The 17794-nt window shown below is 37.8% G+C and overlaps 1 protein-coding gene across 1 annotated transcript in view; it reads left to right on the forward strand.

Annotated features, from left to right (window-relative positions):
- The window catches only part of LRP1B (low density lipoprotein receptor-related protein 1B), a 1756854-nt gene that overhangs the window by 806470 nt on the left and 932590 nt on the right, over window positions 1–17794 (forward strand). Inside the window, exons 4-5 of the mRNA XM_014548045.1 lie at window positions 1148–1267; window positions 8127–8255. Of these exons, the coding sequence (XP_014403531.1) occupies window positions 1148–1267; window positions 8127–8255 (249 nt within the window). The remainder of the gene's footprint in view (window positions 1–1147; window positions 1268–8126; window positions 8256–17794) is intronic.

Below are 17794 nucleotides of genomic sequence, written 5' to 3' on the forward strand. Positions count from 1 at the left end.
TATATATATATATATGTGTGTGTGTGTGTGTATATATATATGTGTGTGTGTGTGTGTGTATATATATATATATATTTCTGAAGCAGCCGATAAACTTGTAGCAAATAGCAACATATTTTAAATCATTTAAGTTTAATCTTCAATACCCTTCAATACCCTTATTTTTCTTCCTGGGGTGGGACAGGAGGGCTGTCGCAATCCATTAATAACCCTATTTTCCTTTTTAAATATATTTTTATTGGTTTGAGAGAGGAAGCAAGAGGGAGAGAGAAATAGAAACATCATTGATAAGAGAGAATCATTGATTGATTGCCTTTTGTACATCCCCTATTGGGGAATGAGCCTGAAACCCAGGCATATGCCCTGACTAGGAATTGAACTGTAACCTCCTGGTTTATAGGTCCACGCTCAACCACTGAGTCATGCAAGTCCAGCAATACCGCTATTTTCAAATAGAAAAATCAGTTACATGTTCTATGCATATATTTTTCTAGTTTAACAAATCTTATTCCTGTTAGAAATTATTTATGCAGTGAATATTCTCCTGTCACTTCAGCTGTTTCATGCATTTATCATATTGAATCTTAATTTGCTCTGATGGCTTGCTAATTTTTGTTTTAATGAAATATTCACACTGAAATAATTCAGATATAACAAAATATATTATGTCCAGTAGTTGTCTAATATTTTGCAACTCGTGAAAGAAAAAGTATTGAAATTGAATATATTCATCGATTGCTATGAAGGTTACGCATGGATTAGTAAATCAAAACAAGTGCTCAAAAGATAGAAAATCAATTGATACGTCAGATAGGAAAGGCATGGAACCTATGGTGATATCAACTACTTAGTTGACATTTTTCCATTTGAAATAATTTAATTTACAAGAATTTGAAAGGATTTTGTGACTTTGAACATATATAATGAGCTAAAAAGTGAAAAACTGAACAGATAGAACTGAAATATTATTAATGATACTTCAAACAAATGCAAATCAACATATTTTAGAAGGAATACATGCTGTTTGTTCTCTCAACCAATCACAGAAACTTTGAAGGATGCACTGAGCAAATATTAACAATATTTAAATATAAACACATGTATGTGCACAGTCATATAGAGGTGATCTTTCTGTTTTTCTCTACAGAACTGTTGTCCAATTGCCAGCAGTTGAATTGTCAGTATAAATGTGCAGTGGTCAGAAATAGTACAAGATGTTACTGTGAAGATGGATTTGAAGTAAAAGAAGATGGAAGAAGCTGTAAAGGTAAGTATGACAGGTGACTATGAATTTTTTTTCCAGAGGCTTAGTGAACAGAAATTTTATGAAGTATTTTTTATTACCTACCATGTGATCCACACACAGTTTACATTTATTTTTCCCTGAGATTTAAAAGTTGACACTCATTCTCCACAAAAAACCACAAACATAAATATTATAGGACTGCACTTATATCAATCATTTTTTGATTCATATTACAATAATGTCAAACATGGGAAGTGTTTTGGTTAACCATTAAAATATTGGATTTAATTATCTTAAATTTCCAATTGTTTTATGCCTATTATACAGCTGCAGGGTGGTATAACTGTGTTAGGTTAATAATAATCATGTAATATCCTTTACAATTTTTGCATTGGAAATTCTGACAATTGGCATTTCACCACTATGTTAATAATGGTGAACATGACAATATTTATATTTTAAATGTCCTAATTCTTGTTTTGTAAATACTCTAGAACAAAACAAAACCAAAAAAAGAGGCTCATTGCTTTGTAATGAACATTTGTGCCTTGAATTTGTAGTTTGTTGTTTACTTTCTGCATTATACAAATGTTATAGAAACATTTATTATTAAATGTCTATCAGGCCCAGTGGATGCATAATCTGCCTAAAAGCGGACAGTTGTAGGCAGCAGTAACTGCACCAGGTGTCTGACTGGTGGGGTCAGACCAAACCTGGGTAATTGGGTTCTGGCTAGGAAATAATTCAGAGCCAAGACCCAAAACTGTAAGAGAATATTTACTTGGTAAATTACAGAGATAGATAAAGTAATTCCTAGAAGAAATGGGCTTAGGAAACAGGATATGGAAGTAAAGGAAGGAGCCTTGAAGCATTGAAGTGAGGAAGCTAATGGTAAAGTGCCTGGGGCAGGGAGGGAGTAGGGAAAGGGAAAGGTACTGTGTACTCCTGGGAGGGAGAGTGCACTGGGTCCTCCATACTAAGAATGGAAATTTTAAGGGATGCCCCAGGGGAAGATCTCAATAGAATATTCAGCAGTTTTCCACGTGTGTCCTTTCAGGGTTGTGGTCTCCACTGATTGGCCAGCACCAGGCCAGGGAGTCCTTATTCAATGCAGCTGGTCCTGATGAAATGTGGGGTTCAGGGGTGCAGATTCTTCTCGTGGGTTCTTATACAATGAAGTTGAATAATAAATTTGTGGACTAACAGATTTCTTTAATAAAAATGTAGAAGTTTATTAGAAGCATATACAAACTCCAAGGGTACCCCCTGGGGAGGAATCCCCAAATGCAAAAAGCCTGCTCTCTCTCTCTAATGGGAAAAATCTAAATCCAAAAAAATCTAAAAATCTGCTGAGTCTCTGTCTCTTGATTTATAAAGGCTGCAGATCTTTGTCTGAGCCTGACCCTTTCTAATTGGATCCTTTATTAATTTAGGACCCCCATGCCTTCCTCATTGGTCATTTCTGCTACATAGTGTTAGTTTCAAAGTCTAAATCCTACATGGTGCCCCCCCCCTCCCATTTTCCCTCCCTCTTATTTTGTTGGTTGGAATTGCCTTTGATCTCTTAGCTGCTCAGGCCTGAGATATCTCTGTCTTTGGTTTATGGATGCTTTAATTACTCAGGCCAGAAATGTTTCCATCTGCTGGAACACCCCCCACCCCCTTCCTGTGGCATGTCTCTATCTTCTGTACAAGTAAAATAAGCATTTTGGTGAATTCAAGCCCCAATCTATGCATTTCCAGAACTTGAACTTGCCTGTTTTGTTTCTGAAATCCCTTTCACTGATGTCAGTCATGGTTGGTTTTGTTGCTTATCTGGGCCTGGAGCTAAAATACAACTAAGGCATAGATGTTATCTCCAGGGAATAAAAGTCAGGGGGTCCAAACCGCATGACCAGCGATATGCTAGGGGAGGAAAAGTCACCTTGGGATCGAGGCTGTGCCCCACAATTGATTGTACATTGCTAGTTACTTGGGGCTTTCCACACTAGTGACCTGCCCCATCATCCTTGCTCTGCTCATGTCTGTCTAACTGCCTACAGCAGGACCAAACCAACATATTTATTTAACTGACATTATTTTTAAGTCAACACTTAAAAATTAGAAGATTGCACACAAACGGTCAGACTTTGAGGAAAAAACAAATCAGAAGAATTGCCAGACTAGACCCCATATCATCATGAAAGTCAACAAAATGAGAATAGTACCTCTAGACCAGCCGTGGGCAAACTATGGCCCGCGGGCCAGATCCGGCCCATTTGAAATGAATAAAACTAAAAAAAAAAAAGACCGTACCCTTTTATGTAATGATGTTTACTTTGAATTTATATTAGTTCACACAAACACTCCATCCATGCTTTTGTTCCGGCCCTCCGGTCCAGTTTAAGAACCCATTGTGGCCCTCGAGTCAAAAAGTTTGCCCACCCCTGCTCTAGACATACAAATAATTTTTAGTTTCTTTTTTAAAATATATTTTTATTAATTTCAGAGAGGAAGGGAAAGGGAGAGATAGAAACATCAATGTTGAGAGAGAATCATGGATTGGCTGCCTCCTGCATGCTCCACACTGGGGATCAAACCCACCACCTGGGCATATGCCGTGACTGGGACTTGAACTGTGACTTCCTGGTTCATAGGTCAACACTCAAGCACTGAGCCATGCTGGCTAGGCTACAATTTTTAGTGTAAACCAGCAGGGTAGGCTAATATATCTCTACTGCAAACTTCTTATTCTTTGGCTACACCTGACTCCTATAAGAATCAGGGTTTTAATCTCATTTTGGATGACTCTCTTCTCCTGAATCTCCTCATTAAATGCATAAAGATAAATTCAATCAATTTCCTCTGTTGAACATAAATAAGAAATTATGCAGCAATCACTATGGAAGGTCCCCAGTGGAAGAAGAGCTCTTCTTTCTTTCTCTGCACTCCTGAATGGCCAGGTTTGAACATCATTTACACTTTCCAGAAGCCATATTTCCAGAATATATTCTGTCCTTAAAGTAAGAAAGTAGGCAGAATTAAAAGTAATGACATGCCTACTTCTTTGTGGTCAATTTTGGGGGAGTTATATCAATGTCACAGCAGTGCATTCTGGCTAAGGAGAAAGAACAAAAGAAATCATTAATCATATTGCTCTCCGGGACAACATAATGATATCAGAAAAACTAAAATAAAAGCCAATAACATTAACGTTGAACCATCTGTGAAAATAGATAAGAATCATTTTTGCCACTGTGGACTGGACTTTACCAAATATAAGATTTCATTTCTTTTATTATCATTGTAGATTCAGCTTCAAAGACTATTCTTTCTATCCCAAAGCTACTTACTTCAAACAAGCGATCCATGAATACAGGCTAGTTAATATACAAAGCTAAAGAAACCTGAGAAAAGTGCAAATGAATGTCTTACAAATGCATAGTTTTCTAATTAAAATGGTCCCTTAGCTTCTCAATAATCTTTTTGCTTTCCTTTACTAAATACCTTTCTTAGCTTTGGGTGATCAGAGGGTGGGGCTGAGAGTTCTGTTTGGTCTTTGTGGTGACTAGCCCCCATCCTGACATTATCTAGTAGTGACTAGCCCCCATCCTGACATTATCTAAGTGACCTCACTCACATGGACTCTGGTGTATTCCAAAGGGCCTCATCTATATATATAAAAGGCTAAGCGACCAACTATCTGACCACTAGCTATGATGTGCACTGACTACCAGGGGGCAGACACTCAACACAGGAGCTGCCAAGCTGTGATGACTTGGTAGCTGCGGTTCTTGGGTGACGGCACCCAGAACGACAGAGGAGGGAGTCTGATTCCGGGGTGTGTCACCCGGGAACCGCCCTCTCGCAATCCAGGACCCCTTGGGGGATGTCGGAGAGCTGGTTTTGGCCCAATCCCCACAGGCCAGGCCAAGGGATCCTCCCAACCACTCACTCCGCAGATGTCCTTCAAGCCGCGTTGCCGTCCCAGGTGTGGCCGGCAGGGGAGGGACCACAGGAGATTGGCTCCAGGGTGTGTCCGGTCCATCTAGTCCAGCCCCACCGGCCATCTTCTAATTAATTTCCTTTCAATGTGCACAAATCTGTGCACTGGGGCACTAGTTATAAATAACAAAGAACACTCCTATTACTCAGAAAATACAAGGGTTTGAAGAACTGAAGACAAAGAACAAATAATATATTTTATTATACCATAGCAGTTTAATCCAATTCACACCACAACCTCATTAGCCATTTTGTTTGCTTCTCATCTTCTTTTTTCTTCTGTGTCTTTTCCTCATGCCCTTCCTCCAAAATGGTTTCCAAGAGTCCCAACTTCTCTTCAAATTCAGTATTTCCAAGTTCCAATGAAGAAACATATTAAAACATAGGCCAAAGTTTGTATATTCAATTCCCTTTAGGGATTCAATAAAACAATAAAACAAAAGCACATTCCAGTTAATATCGTAAGACCTACCAGCCATTTAAGGCAGCATCCCCTTTTCACTGCGCCAAGGTAACTGCACCACGTCCTAACTTCCGAAACCTAATGACAGTTTCAAAATCTATATTACTGGGTTCTTCACTGAGTATTTCACTATGTCACCTTCCCTAACTCCTTACATTTCTCATGAAGTCTCCTTCAGAGGAGGCTCCTGCCTTTTTAATATTGGTGTCCTGCAGTATTGTGCACCTGCCAAGATTTCTCACTTCTTTCTTTTTTATATGTGTGATTATCTAACCCTCTGCTATTTGTTTTTTGTTTTGTTTGTTTTTCATTCTATTATCCATATGCTATTGACTCCCAAATACTCCAAGACAGATCTCACTAATCTTGCCAGTTTCATATTTCCAACTACTTGTTAGTCATTTACTCCAGAATTCCCTACAGACTCCTCAAATATAACACATCCAAACCATATTCACTGTTTCCTTCCATGATATCTCCACTGAAACCTATACTTCATATCAAATTGGACCACCATTCAATTTCATCATATCCAATTAGTCTTCACATGTTGCCTATTCTGTTTTTTAAACATTTGAGTTAATGTGCTTTTTTTTTCATTTTTATTGCCACTGACTTAATTCAAAATATAATGACTTCAAAATAAAGTTTCTGGAGTGAAATTAGTACATAACTAAATTTCAAGGACCTCTTCACTACTTTCACCAAGCCATTTTTTTGGTTTAGTTTTAAAATATAAAGTTGATCATATAGCTTATCTAATTAATGCTTCCCAAAGTCTAGGTATAATGCACAGCCTTTTAGTTTAGCATACAATAACTTCATTAGCTGGCCTTAAAACTACTTTCGCCATGCTATCTCTTACCACTTCCCTTATACACACTTACTCCACTCAACTCTTTACAGGTCTTTAAAATCCCCACTATGTCATCGCGATGCCTTTTCACATGCTATTTTGTTAAACTGGGATGCCCCATTCCATCTCATCCCTTTTTATTCAGTTTGAGAAAATTCAAATTATTCTTTAACTCAGCTCACTATACAGCCTTCACTTAACATTCTCTCTCTAACTCCAAGCAATTTCATTTACTTCTCTATGTCTATATCATAACTAGAGTATGACTCTCTCTCTATTGTAAGGAAATCCATAAAATCAAAATTATATTTCACTATACTCATTTCACTTAAGGGTAGGAATCATGTTTTATCAATTTGGATTTTTTTGGGATTAGTATAGTTCATGGTACACAGAACAGAATAAAGACACATATTAGTCTAAATTATTGACTGACAGAATTTGTGTTTTTGCCTGCTTGGTTAAGAATCATTAAATACCTGCTGTTTATAGAGATTTGTACAAGTTGCTGCAGGAGGGAAGTACAGGGAGAAAAAGGAGAGAGGGAGTAGAATGAGGATCATACATACTAAAATAACATTTAATTAAGATAATATTTTTCATTTTAACAAGTGCTTAATGGTTTGTTTTTTTGATTTTTTGTTTTGTTTTGTTTTTTTCCTTAGGGTAGTTTGCATAGCTTGGCTCAGAACTCTTATTTAATATGTTTATTGAAAACCATGTTATGTTATTAGACTAATTGTTAAAATACTGAAAAAGTCAGTGTCATAAACAGTAGAACTATTCAACAAATATTCATTGGAGTGCATTTCATACCTTTGTAGAACTATCCAAGGACATCTAGCCTGCCCATCAAAAATGTAAATAAAACCTCTTTTAAAATAAAAGATGTGGATTGGTAGGAAGAGATCAACCAAAGACCTTATATGCATATATGCATATATGCATAACCCATGGACATAGACAATAGGGTAGTGAAGGCCTGGGGGGCATGGGGGCAGGCTAGAAGGGTCAATAGGGGGGAAAAGGGGGCCATATGTAATACTTTCAACAATAAAGGTTTTATTTAATAAAAAAATAAAAGATGTTGCATTAAGTTTGATCTTATATTTCTGTAACTATTAAACAACAATGAATTAGCTGATTTTTAAATTTTATTTATTTTATTTATTACTATTTCAGTTAGTGTAGTTTTGAAAAGACTTATTGAAGTTGGCCCTTTTTTTTATCCTCACCTGAGGATATTTTTTTATTAATTTTTAGAGAGAGTGGAATGGAGAGGGAGAGACAGAAAAACACTGGTGTGAGAGAGACACATGGATTGCTTGCCTCCCGCAATGCCCCAGACCAGGGCCAAGAGCCTGCAACTGAGGTACATGCCCTTGACTGGAATCGAACCCAGGCCCCTTCTGTCCTCAGGCCAATACTCTATCCACTGAGCCAAACCAGCTAGGGTGGCCCTTCCTTTTTAGAGCAATAGTCTATTTCCAAACTATATTTTTAAAAAGTTTCCTTCAAGAAAAAACAAAATGCCCAACTATAAATCTACTTAGAAATGATGCCAATTTTCCTTTTAGATCAAGATGAATGTGCCATTTATGGTGCATGCAGCCAGACCTGCGTAAACACGTATGGATCCTATGCTTGCGGTTGTGTGGAAGGCTACATAATGCAGCCAGACAACAGATCTTGCAAAGCCAAAAATGGTAAGTTATCATCATTTTTGTTCTTCCAAATTTATTTCCTTTTTGCAGTCCTTTTTCCTTACAAATGTAGTAGAGCAATATGGACACTGAGAAAAGAGATTTTTGCTTTATTTTAATTTGTAGATCCATACTTAGAAATCCAGAGTAGTTCTGTACTTGTACTGATCATTATATAACGCTTTCCATTGCAGTAGGTTTCTAATTAGCAAAAGTCTGTTTAAAAGGAATGGATTGATTGATTGCATTACCCAGCTCTCTCCTGGAGTAGCAATAGGCTCCTAATTTGTTTCAGTTTCCCCTCCAAGATTCATGTTCCATATAACAGTTCAAGTGATCTAAAATGTAAACCAGATCATGTCACTCTTTTGCTTAAAAATCTCCCAATAACTTTCACTCACATTGAGAATACAATTCAAACAGCTCACAGGTCCTGTAAGAGCCTAACGGACTGGTACCATTTACCTTTCCAATCTCACCTCCCACTACTCTCCTTTCGTCACACAACAGTCATACTGGTTTTCTGGCCCTTCTTCAACCATATTACTCTTGTTTTGACATTTTTCCTCTTGCTGTTTTACCTGTCTGCAATGCTTTTCTCTATGATATTCACATTCTTATTATTCAAGCTTTGACTAAAATGTCAACATTCAGAATGACCTTCTCTGACCATTCTATTTACTGGTGTGTATACCTTCTCCATCACTACCTTATTTTCCAATTTTATTTAATTATCCATGCCTACTCTATAACTATGTGATTTTCTAATTTTATTTTCTTTATAACACTACTATTTTAAATGAACTAATTTATGTACTAGTCTTTTACATCTGATTTCCCTAGAATAATGTAAGCATTCGACTATAGAACTCATTTGGGACATGCAGCTACTCAATATTTGTGGATGGAAGGAAGGAGTAAGGGAGGGAAAGACTGAGGAAGGGAGTAAAGGAAGGGAAAAAGGCACTTTCCTTTCTAATTATAATTACTAAAATGAGTGCTCCACTCTTATGTGAATTTCGTGGTTCAAAACTGTCTTCCTTTTACCTCTTACCTGCAAATAAAGCCTATAGTTTCTACACAAGTTCAGCCTACTATACACACTCAGTGGGTATTGTTGATTTGCTAATGAAGTGCCTTCAGATGGGATAGTAACAATAGGATGATGTTAATTTTTTTTGTGGGCTGAATTAGCTTTGGAATAATATAGGAAGGTTATTATACATCATATTCCATCTGGCTTCTTCTAACTTCCCCCAAATCTGGATTTACTTAATGCACTTTAAAATTATGATGTTTTGATAAATTAATGAATGTCCTCCTACCCCACTTATTAGCAATGAGAAAATTAGGTGTGAGATGGGATTCTCTTTTTTGAAGCCAGATTGTTCAAACATTGGATTTGCTCAGCAAGCTGCTGCTGCTGCTGTCTCCCTTTAGAACAAATCCTCATGTTATAATTGCAATGATTTCCCTGAGATAGTGTGTTTAATTATTTACAAAACATATTCGTATACAAAATTGCCCAGATGGAAACTCTTTTACTCATTATTTATTTGAATTACTGATTTAGTTTATGAAGGCCTATTTATTTTTCTGAGCAATCCTTGAGAAAAATTAGGTCAGGTTACATGCTCCTCTTTGTCCACCACTGGGAGTCCTGATTTTAAATATTGATGGAGTAAGGAAATAGAAGGCTAGTTCTTTGCTGTTTCTATTGATCCACACAATATTGTTGTGGTTACACAGGGAGAGTGTAATGTAATAAACCCGATGCAAAGAGGCACTTTCTCTCTTTCTACATGGAGAGGGTTTCTGACAATAACAGAGTGTAATCAGAGAGGGTTGGTATATGATAACGGGATGCTGCTTCAAGGATATTGATGACTCTAGAATTGATAATAGAGTATATAAATGTCCTCACTTCTGGTTGGTTGGCTTGATGACAACATTGGCCTCCAGAGTTTGAAAATACATAGTTTCGATGGGAAAGTTTCTGTGGTTGGCAGTTTTATAACAATGAGTTGCAAGTAATAAAGTAAATGAGCAAAAATCTATAACATATACTGACTAATTCTAAAGGTCACAGGGATATTTGAACCAGTGGATTTGTACAGTTCAAAAGGAAAACTACCGCTTTTGCTTGAGATTTTTCATATTGATAACAAGTGACCCTTAGGATATTTTTTGCTTTAGTTATGTATAAAATTCTATTTCTTTCATCAGCTTTAATTTTTTTATGACAATTTTATACCATACTGTTGCTGTGAGTGATGGTTGCTAGGAAAAAGTTATAAATTTAACCACCTTTGTCTTAATGCTTTATCATTCCTCCTTTTATTTTTTATGACAATTAGTGTTGCTGTGACTGATGGTTGCTAGGAAAAAGTTATAAATTAAACCACCTTTGTCTTAATGCTTTATCATTCCTCCTTTTCATTACGTGACTGCTTACTTTGTCCTCTCTTTTTTTTCTCCCTCTATAACTCTACCTTACTTGACTCTAGAAGCTGACTTTCCTCCAAGTCAAGCCAGAGTTCCAGGGCTCTCAAAAAGTGGGAGTATGGGAATCTAGGGAAGGTTAGAATGAGCTGACTCAAGATAGTAGATGTATGAAAAAGATCTCTAGGCTTTAGAAAGGACAATATAAAAATATCAAGTCCAAAGTATACAGTGGGAAGCTAGAAGTAGACCCAAGAGACAGGAATTGCAAAGGCCTCACTAGATGCTGGGGACATAATCTGGGAGAAGTAGCCTTGTCTGAGCAGGAAGAGAGAGGCAGAGTCAGTTGGCTGGGAAGCTGCTTTTATAAAGGTGATGAACTAGTTTGGCACATAATGACATCATAATTGCTCCCCAACTATCCACCCCAAAACTTGTGTGTGTGTGTGTGTGTGTGTGTGTGTGTGTGTGTGTTATTTTCAGTATGATAATTGATAGTAATTAGGTAAATTAATAAGTAAATTGATTATCCCTCCTTTGTCATATAATACCCAAATCCAAATAAAATTTATAAGCCTTAAGAGCACTTTTAAGAACTTACTCTAATAGAGGGGAATGAGTGACTTTAGGCTCTGTAGCGATGGGGAAAGAGACTAATGTTAGGCAGGAAGCCGTTTGGTTTCTGTGAATTCATGCAATGCAGTTCTTTTAGTAATATTGACCTGACTACTGAAATATAGACGCAGTCATTTCAGAGTTGGGAGGAACTTCAAAGGTAATCTAGTCCAACTATCTATTTGATATCAAAATAAGTACTTTCCAAATGGAAGAAAGTCTACAATGTACTTTACAAAACAACTTTAATTTAAATTTGCATACTTGAGTAAAAGCAGACCTTAATGCATGCACCCAGGCCTGGTAGGGGGAGCCACAAGCTGTGGATCACTGATAGCTCCATATAGGTTGGTCAAGGCCAGTCACAGGCAGCATGTGACATGGGCTGCACCAGAGTCCCTCTGAAGAGACCCAGAACCAATACACCCAGTGGCCAGCTTCAGACAACAACCGAGCAGGATCCAATGATCTTCACAAGCAGCGTAACCACAGGAGATAGTGGCCGGCACCAAACCCTGCTGGGGCAGAGTCCACTTTGTGTGATCAGCACCTGCAGAGCAGCCTGCATGCTGTGTTGGGGGTTGAGCCTCACTGTCTGCCAGCCTGAGGGTTCAGTCTATCCACAAACGGGTCAATAGCAGTCAAGACTCAATTACAACAGGACGGGATCTTCACAAGCAGCATATCCACAGGAGATAGTGGCCGGCATCAAACCCTGCTGGGGCAGAGTCCACTTTGTGTGATCAGCACCTGCAGAGCAGCCTGCATGCTGTGTTGGGGGTTGAGCCTCACTGTCTGCCAGCCTGAGGGTTCAGTCTATCCACAAACGGGTCAATAGCAGTCAAGACTCAATTACAACAGGACGGCCCACACAAATCAAACAAGGGACATTCGTAGAGCACCGAGTTCTGGTAATCAGGAAGATGGGTATCACTAGGTCCCACAGGTCACCTACGACATAAGTTTCCCTTACCAAGACTGGGAATATAGAAGATATACTTAATACATTGAAACAAACTCAAACAAGCAGCCAAAATGGGGAAATCAGAGAATCAGGCAATGAAGGAACACAAGAATTCTCCCGAAAAAGAGCTAAATGAAGTAGAGGTAAGCAATTTATCAGATACAGAGTTCAGAGTAATAATTATAAGGATTCTTAACAGTGTAAAAAATGATACAGAAACCATTAAAAAGGACCAGTCATGCCCTAGCCAGTTTGGCTGAATGGTAGAGTGTCAGCCTGTGGACGGAAGGGTCACGGGTTCCATTCTGGCCAAGCTCACATACCTTGGTTGTAGGCTCAATCCCCGCCCCTGTAAGGACGCGTGCAGGAGGTAACCAACGATGTGTCTCTCTCACATTGATGTTTCTCTCTCTCTTTCTCTTACCTCCCTCTCTCCCTTCTACTCTCTCTAAAAATCAATAGAAAAAATATCCTCTAGTGAGAATTAACAAAACAAAGCAAAACAAAACAAAAATTGAAGAAGAAATAAAGAGCTTCCCAGACAAGAAAAAACTAAAGGAATTTGTTACCACCATTTGTTGCTTTAAGAAAAGGAGGAAGAATAAGAAAAAGAAAAAAATAGTTGAAAAAATAAAATGGCAATAAATATGTAGCTATCAGCAATCACTTTAAATGCAATAAGGTAGCTGATTGGATAAGAAAACAAGACCCATGTATATGCTGTCTTCAAGAGACCCACTTCAGAACAAAAGATACACACAGACTAAAGAGATGGGAAAATACGTTTTGTGCAAATGGAAAGGAAATAACAGCTGGGGTAGCAATACTTATTTGACAGAATAGACTAAAACCAAGGCTATAGTAAGAGACAAAGAAGGACACTACATAATGATAAATGGATCAATCCAACAAGAGGATATGACCCTTGGAAACATTTATGTACTAAACATAGGAGCACATGAATATGTAAAGCAAATCTTGATGGACATAAAGGGAAAGATTGACAATAATATAGTTATAGTAGGGGATCTTTAACACCCATTAACATCAATGGACAGATTTTCCAGACAGAAGATCAATAAAGAGATGGCAACTTTAAATGGCACAATAGATCAAATGGATTTAATTGATATCTTCAGAGCATTCCACTCCAAAGCAGCAGAATATACATTCTTTTCAAATGCCCATGGAACATTTTCTAGGATAGAACACATGTTAGGACACAAAACAAGTATCAACAAATTTAAGAAGATTGCAATCACATCAAGCAACCTCTCTGACATAATGCTATGTGTCCCAGTTATGCCCCAATTAATTAATTATCTGCCTAGATTTGGTGGGACATACGCAGGTGACCACCAGAGTTAAGTTAGGGTTTTTCAAAATACTGACACGCCGAGCTCAAAAGGTTCGCCATCACTGGTCTAGAGTCTAGCCTCGACAGTTGAGCTGAACCGGTACACATGAACATACAAGACAGAATTAGTATGCAATCACACAAGGTTTATTTACTTAATCCTAGTGGGTCGTAGGCTCCAGCAAAGGCCACCCGGCGATGCACACAGAAAGACAGACGACGAAGACAGAGACAGACAGGCGGCCGCAGTTGGTTCAGGCTCGCACAGCAGAGCAGTCAGTCAGGGGCTCATCTCATGCAGAGCGACCTGGAGTCCTTCTCTCCTGGGGCAGGAGACACTGAGTGTCAAAAGTCCGGGGTTTTTATGTAGTCGAGTAAACATGTTGGTCCCTATCGGTGGCTGCTAGGCTGAGGCCTTCTGGGCTGGTGTGATAAGGATCTAAGGGTACAAGTTTGGGCGTTCACTCATTTGGGAAAGTACAGAGTTTGTTTATGTCACTTCACACAGTTTACAACATTCAAATTTGAGGGGTGTTGTGGCTAATACAATTGTAACTATAACACTATGAAACTAGAAATCAATCACAAGTAGAAAACTGAAATACACACGACATGTTACTAAACAATGCTAACTAACGTGTTACTAAACAATAAATGGTTTAACAAGTGTTGTCAAGGGTGTGGAGAAAAGGGAACCCCTGTGCACTGTTGGTGGGAATGTAGATTTTTGCAGCCACTGTGGAAGGAGTATGGAGTTACCTCAAAAAATTGAAAATGGAACTGCCTTATTACCCAGCAATTACACTTCCGGGAAATTACCCATAGAAACCTGAAACACTAATTCAAAAGAATATATGTACTCCTATGTTCATTGCAGTGTTATTTACAATAGCTAAGATTTGGAAGCAGCCCAAGTGGCCATCAGTAGATGAGTGGATAAAAAAATATGTGGTACATTTACACAATGGAATAGTACTCTGCCATAAAAGGGAAGAAAAATTTACCGTTTGTGACAGCATGAATGGGCCTGGAGAACATTATGCTGAGAGAAATAAGCCAGTCAAAGATAGACAAGTAACAAGATTTCATTCATATGTGGAACTTAAGAAACAAACTGACCTACCAAGCAAAACAGACACAGACTCATAGATAGAGAGCAGGCAGACAGCTCTGGTGGAAATGAGAGGGTGTGGGAGGAGTGGAGGGATTGAGCAAAAAAGAAAAGAGAGAACTCATGAACATGGACAACAGTGTGGTGATTGCAGTGGGGGGGGCGGGTTGGAAGAGGGCATAGAGGGGATAAATAGTAGAAGAAAAAATAAATTCAATTAAAAACAATAAAATAAAAGATTAGAATAATTTCAGTAAAATAAAAGATTAGAATAATTTCAAAGTATCTGAATTTGCCCTTCGCACAAAGGAATCTCCCTGCTGTAATGTCTCCAGTCTTGTGATGTAAAGGTAGATTATCGTAGTGTTTCAAATGTAAAAATGGATGGAATGATTAGTTCAACTGCCTCTGACATAGGACATTAAATAATATAACAATGGATCTCTCAGGATGAATTAGCTTCTCTCTCAGAAGATAAAATCTAGACTGGCAGGGAAGAAACAAACAAAGAAGTAAATAAATATGCATACTTGATAAAACAAAGTAGGAGGAGGCAAAGTAGAATATGAATGTCATGATGAGTGTTTATTAATTTGAATGGGATACACGATAAAAGCTAGCAATATTTAAATTAAAGATTAGGGTTTATCACGTGAAGAAACTGTTTTAAAATGTACTGTCAAAGCATTTATAGGCATCTACTAAAACTTCCTGTATATTTTTACATGTTTTGAGATTAGATTACTGGTAACCTGTCAAATATGAAAATAAAAAGATTTTTATTTTATTTTATTTAAATTCCTTTTAACTGATTTAGATGTGAGCACCCAGGGCTGAAAGTCGGTTCATGTAGAATCTGTAAGCGTGAAAGTAATAGCTAAGGGTGTTTAATTTTTGAACTGTTTCCATTTGTAGTGCTGATAAATGCAGGCTCATTGGACTGCTCTTTTCAATGTCCCAGCCACTGAAGTCAGGCACTTACGCCAGCATACATTTCTAGGGAACTAATACAGCTCTACTGGTTGTACTATGGTAGTAGTAGGATAAAGAGCACTAAATACTTTTATGCTATCAATGTACAGGCACTGCATTAAGTGGTACTGAGAGAGTGTGTGTGTACCTGTTTTCCATGGAACAAACAGAGCAGTGAGAGCAGAAAGCCCATTAAATAATGTTGAGATTCTATTACAGCTTATAGTTTACTGTTCACTGATTGGGGCGGGAGGGAGGAGTGGCAGACTATTTAGGCAATGGATTTCTTTGTTGCAATAAATACAAATAGTAATCTCTGTATAATCCACAGGAGCGTATTTTCAGCCTGTGTTTTTTTTATACCACCTGCTGTTTTCTTTACTACAATTCTTAGAAAACAGAGAGAAGTAATACAAAATATAACTTTCTATGGCTCCTACATCTAACCTCTAACTCTGTTATTATCCGTTAATAAATAGTTTACATTTTTCTTTGGAATGTTAGGAATCAGCCATGGTTTTCAGCCAGGGCTGGTTTTGCTTACAGGAAGAATCAGCAGATGCCTGTATAGAAAGGGAATAGTTTCCTGGTCAGGGTATCAGAGTCTCAGCAGCCACTTAAAGTACTTAGAATTCAGTTATTATAATATAATTTCCTTGCCTTTTTTCCCCCTTCTAAAAAAGAACCAGCCAGTGTTAAAAAGTTAGTGTTCTTAGGAAGGGTAACATTAAGTCCTAGTGACCTTGATCGCTTATGAGACTAGTAGATCAGACCTATTTTAGCATACCATCTGGCTAAGAAGGGCTTCCTGCAGAATGATATGTGGTTATGTCTGGACGCATGAAGATTTACTATTCAGAGCTTTTATTGGTTTTATGTAGTCCAAAGGTGTGGTTGCTGCACAATTTGTCATTTCACTGAGGCATAACTGTGAGTGATACTTGATGGCATGATTGTATCTGAGAATCTCTGAGCTAGGCAGGAGCAGAGTAATCCAGAGTGCTGTTCTTCACTCAGTCCCATATGCATGGTGGAAATTATACTGTGGTAAGTGGTAAGTGGCGGAGATACAGCTCAGTGCCTGGAATGAGTACATGTTTGGTAAATATTTGTTGGGTGCCAAAGCAATTTTCTTTCTAAACCTTCAGGAAGTAGAATAAGTGGACTGGGATGTTGAAAAGTCACATTGCTGGAATAGGTACAAAGGACAATGGGGTATTTTACTAGTTTAATCCTGCTATTCAGGGCTCATGCTGCCTTCATTATAGTATTGGCATAAAAAATTGGTTTGGGGAGTTCTGCATAAGCTCCATAAATGTGTGCCCGCATCACCAAGGCCCTCCTCAGATAAACATGCAATTCCAGTGAGCTTGCTGTGCAAGGGTAGCTGAGAAAGAGCTACCCCTCCTGTATCAGGCAGTATTGCCTGAGCCAATATCCTATAGAAATACCAGAGCTTTGCAACCTGCCTTTGAAATCCTGGCATGGCCAGTGAACAACATATTTCTGAATTTTTTGGAGTATTCCTACCCTACATCTCTGGCCCTTCACTCAGTTAGAAATCACATTTCTTGACAGGATAGGGCAAGAATTTCTTTCTTTTTTTTTTTTCCTAAAAGTATTACAAAGGGTATTACATATGTGTCCTTTCTAAAATTAAACGTCACACTTCTTTTTCCTAGTCAAACACTGTTAATGAGTATGCCAGTGTTAAGATATAATATTCTGTGTGGTTTTTACTTCTTTGTTTATTTTTGTTTAATTTTTTTGCTAGAGGAAATCGCTTTCACAGTCTAGCACCTTTCTTGATATCCTGAATCTTTTTTCCAGCAACAAAGTTTCAAGATTGGTAACAGTGAACATAACCATGGTGTCTTATGTATCATAACACCTTTGATTTTGCTCATAGTCAAAGAAAATATCAAATACAGAAAAAATACATGTCTTCCATTTTCATTACCACATCACATTTTAACTGCAATCTAGCTGAGGACTTCTTTGTTTGGGTATAAAGAATTACATGGCCACCTTTATGGGCTCTATATTGACAATCAATAAACTTTTTTTTTTTTTTTTTTTTT

The sequence above is a fragment of the Myotis brandtii genome, unplaced genomic scaffold (genome assembly GCF_000412655.1).
Source record: "Myotis brandtii unplaced genomic scaffold, ASM41265v1 scaffold493, whole genome shotgun sequence".
Classification (NCBI taxonomy): Eukaryota; Metazoa; Chordata; class Mammalia; order Chiroptera; family Vespertilionidae; genus Myotis; species Myotis brandtii.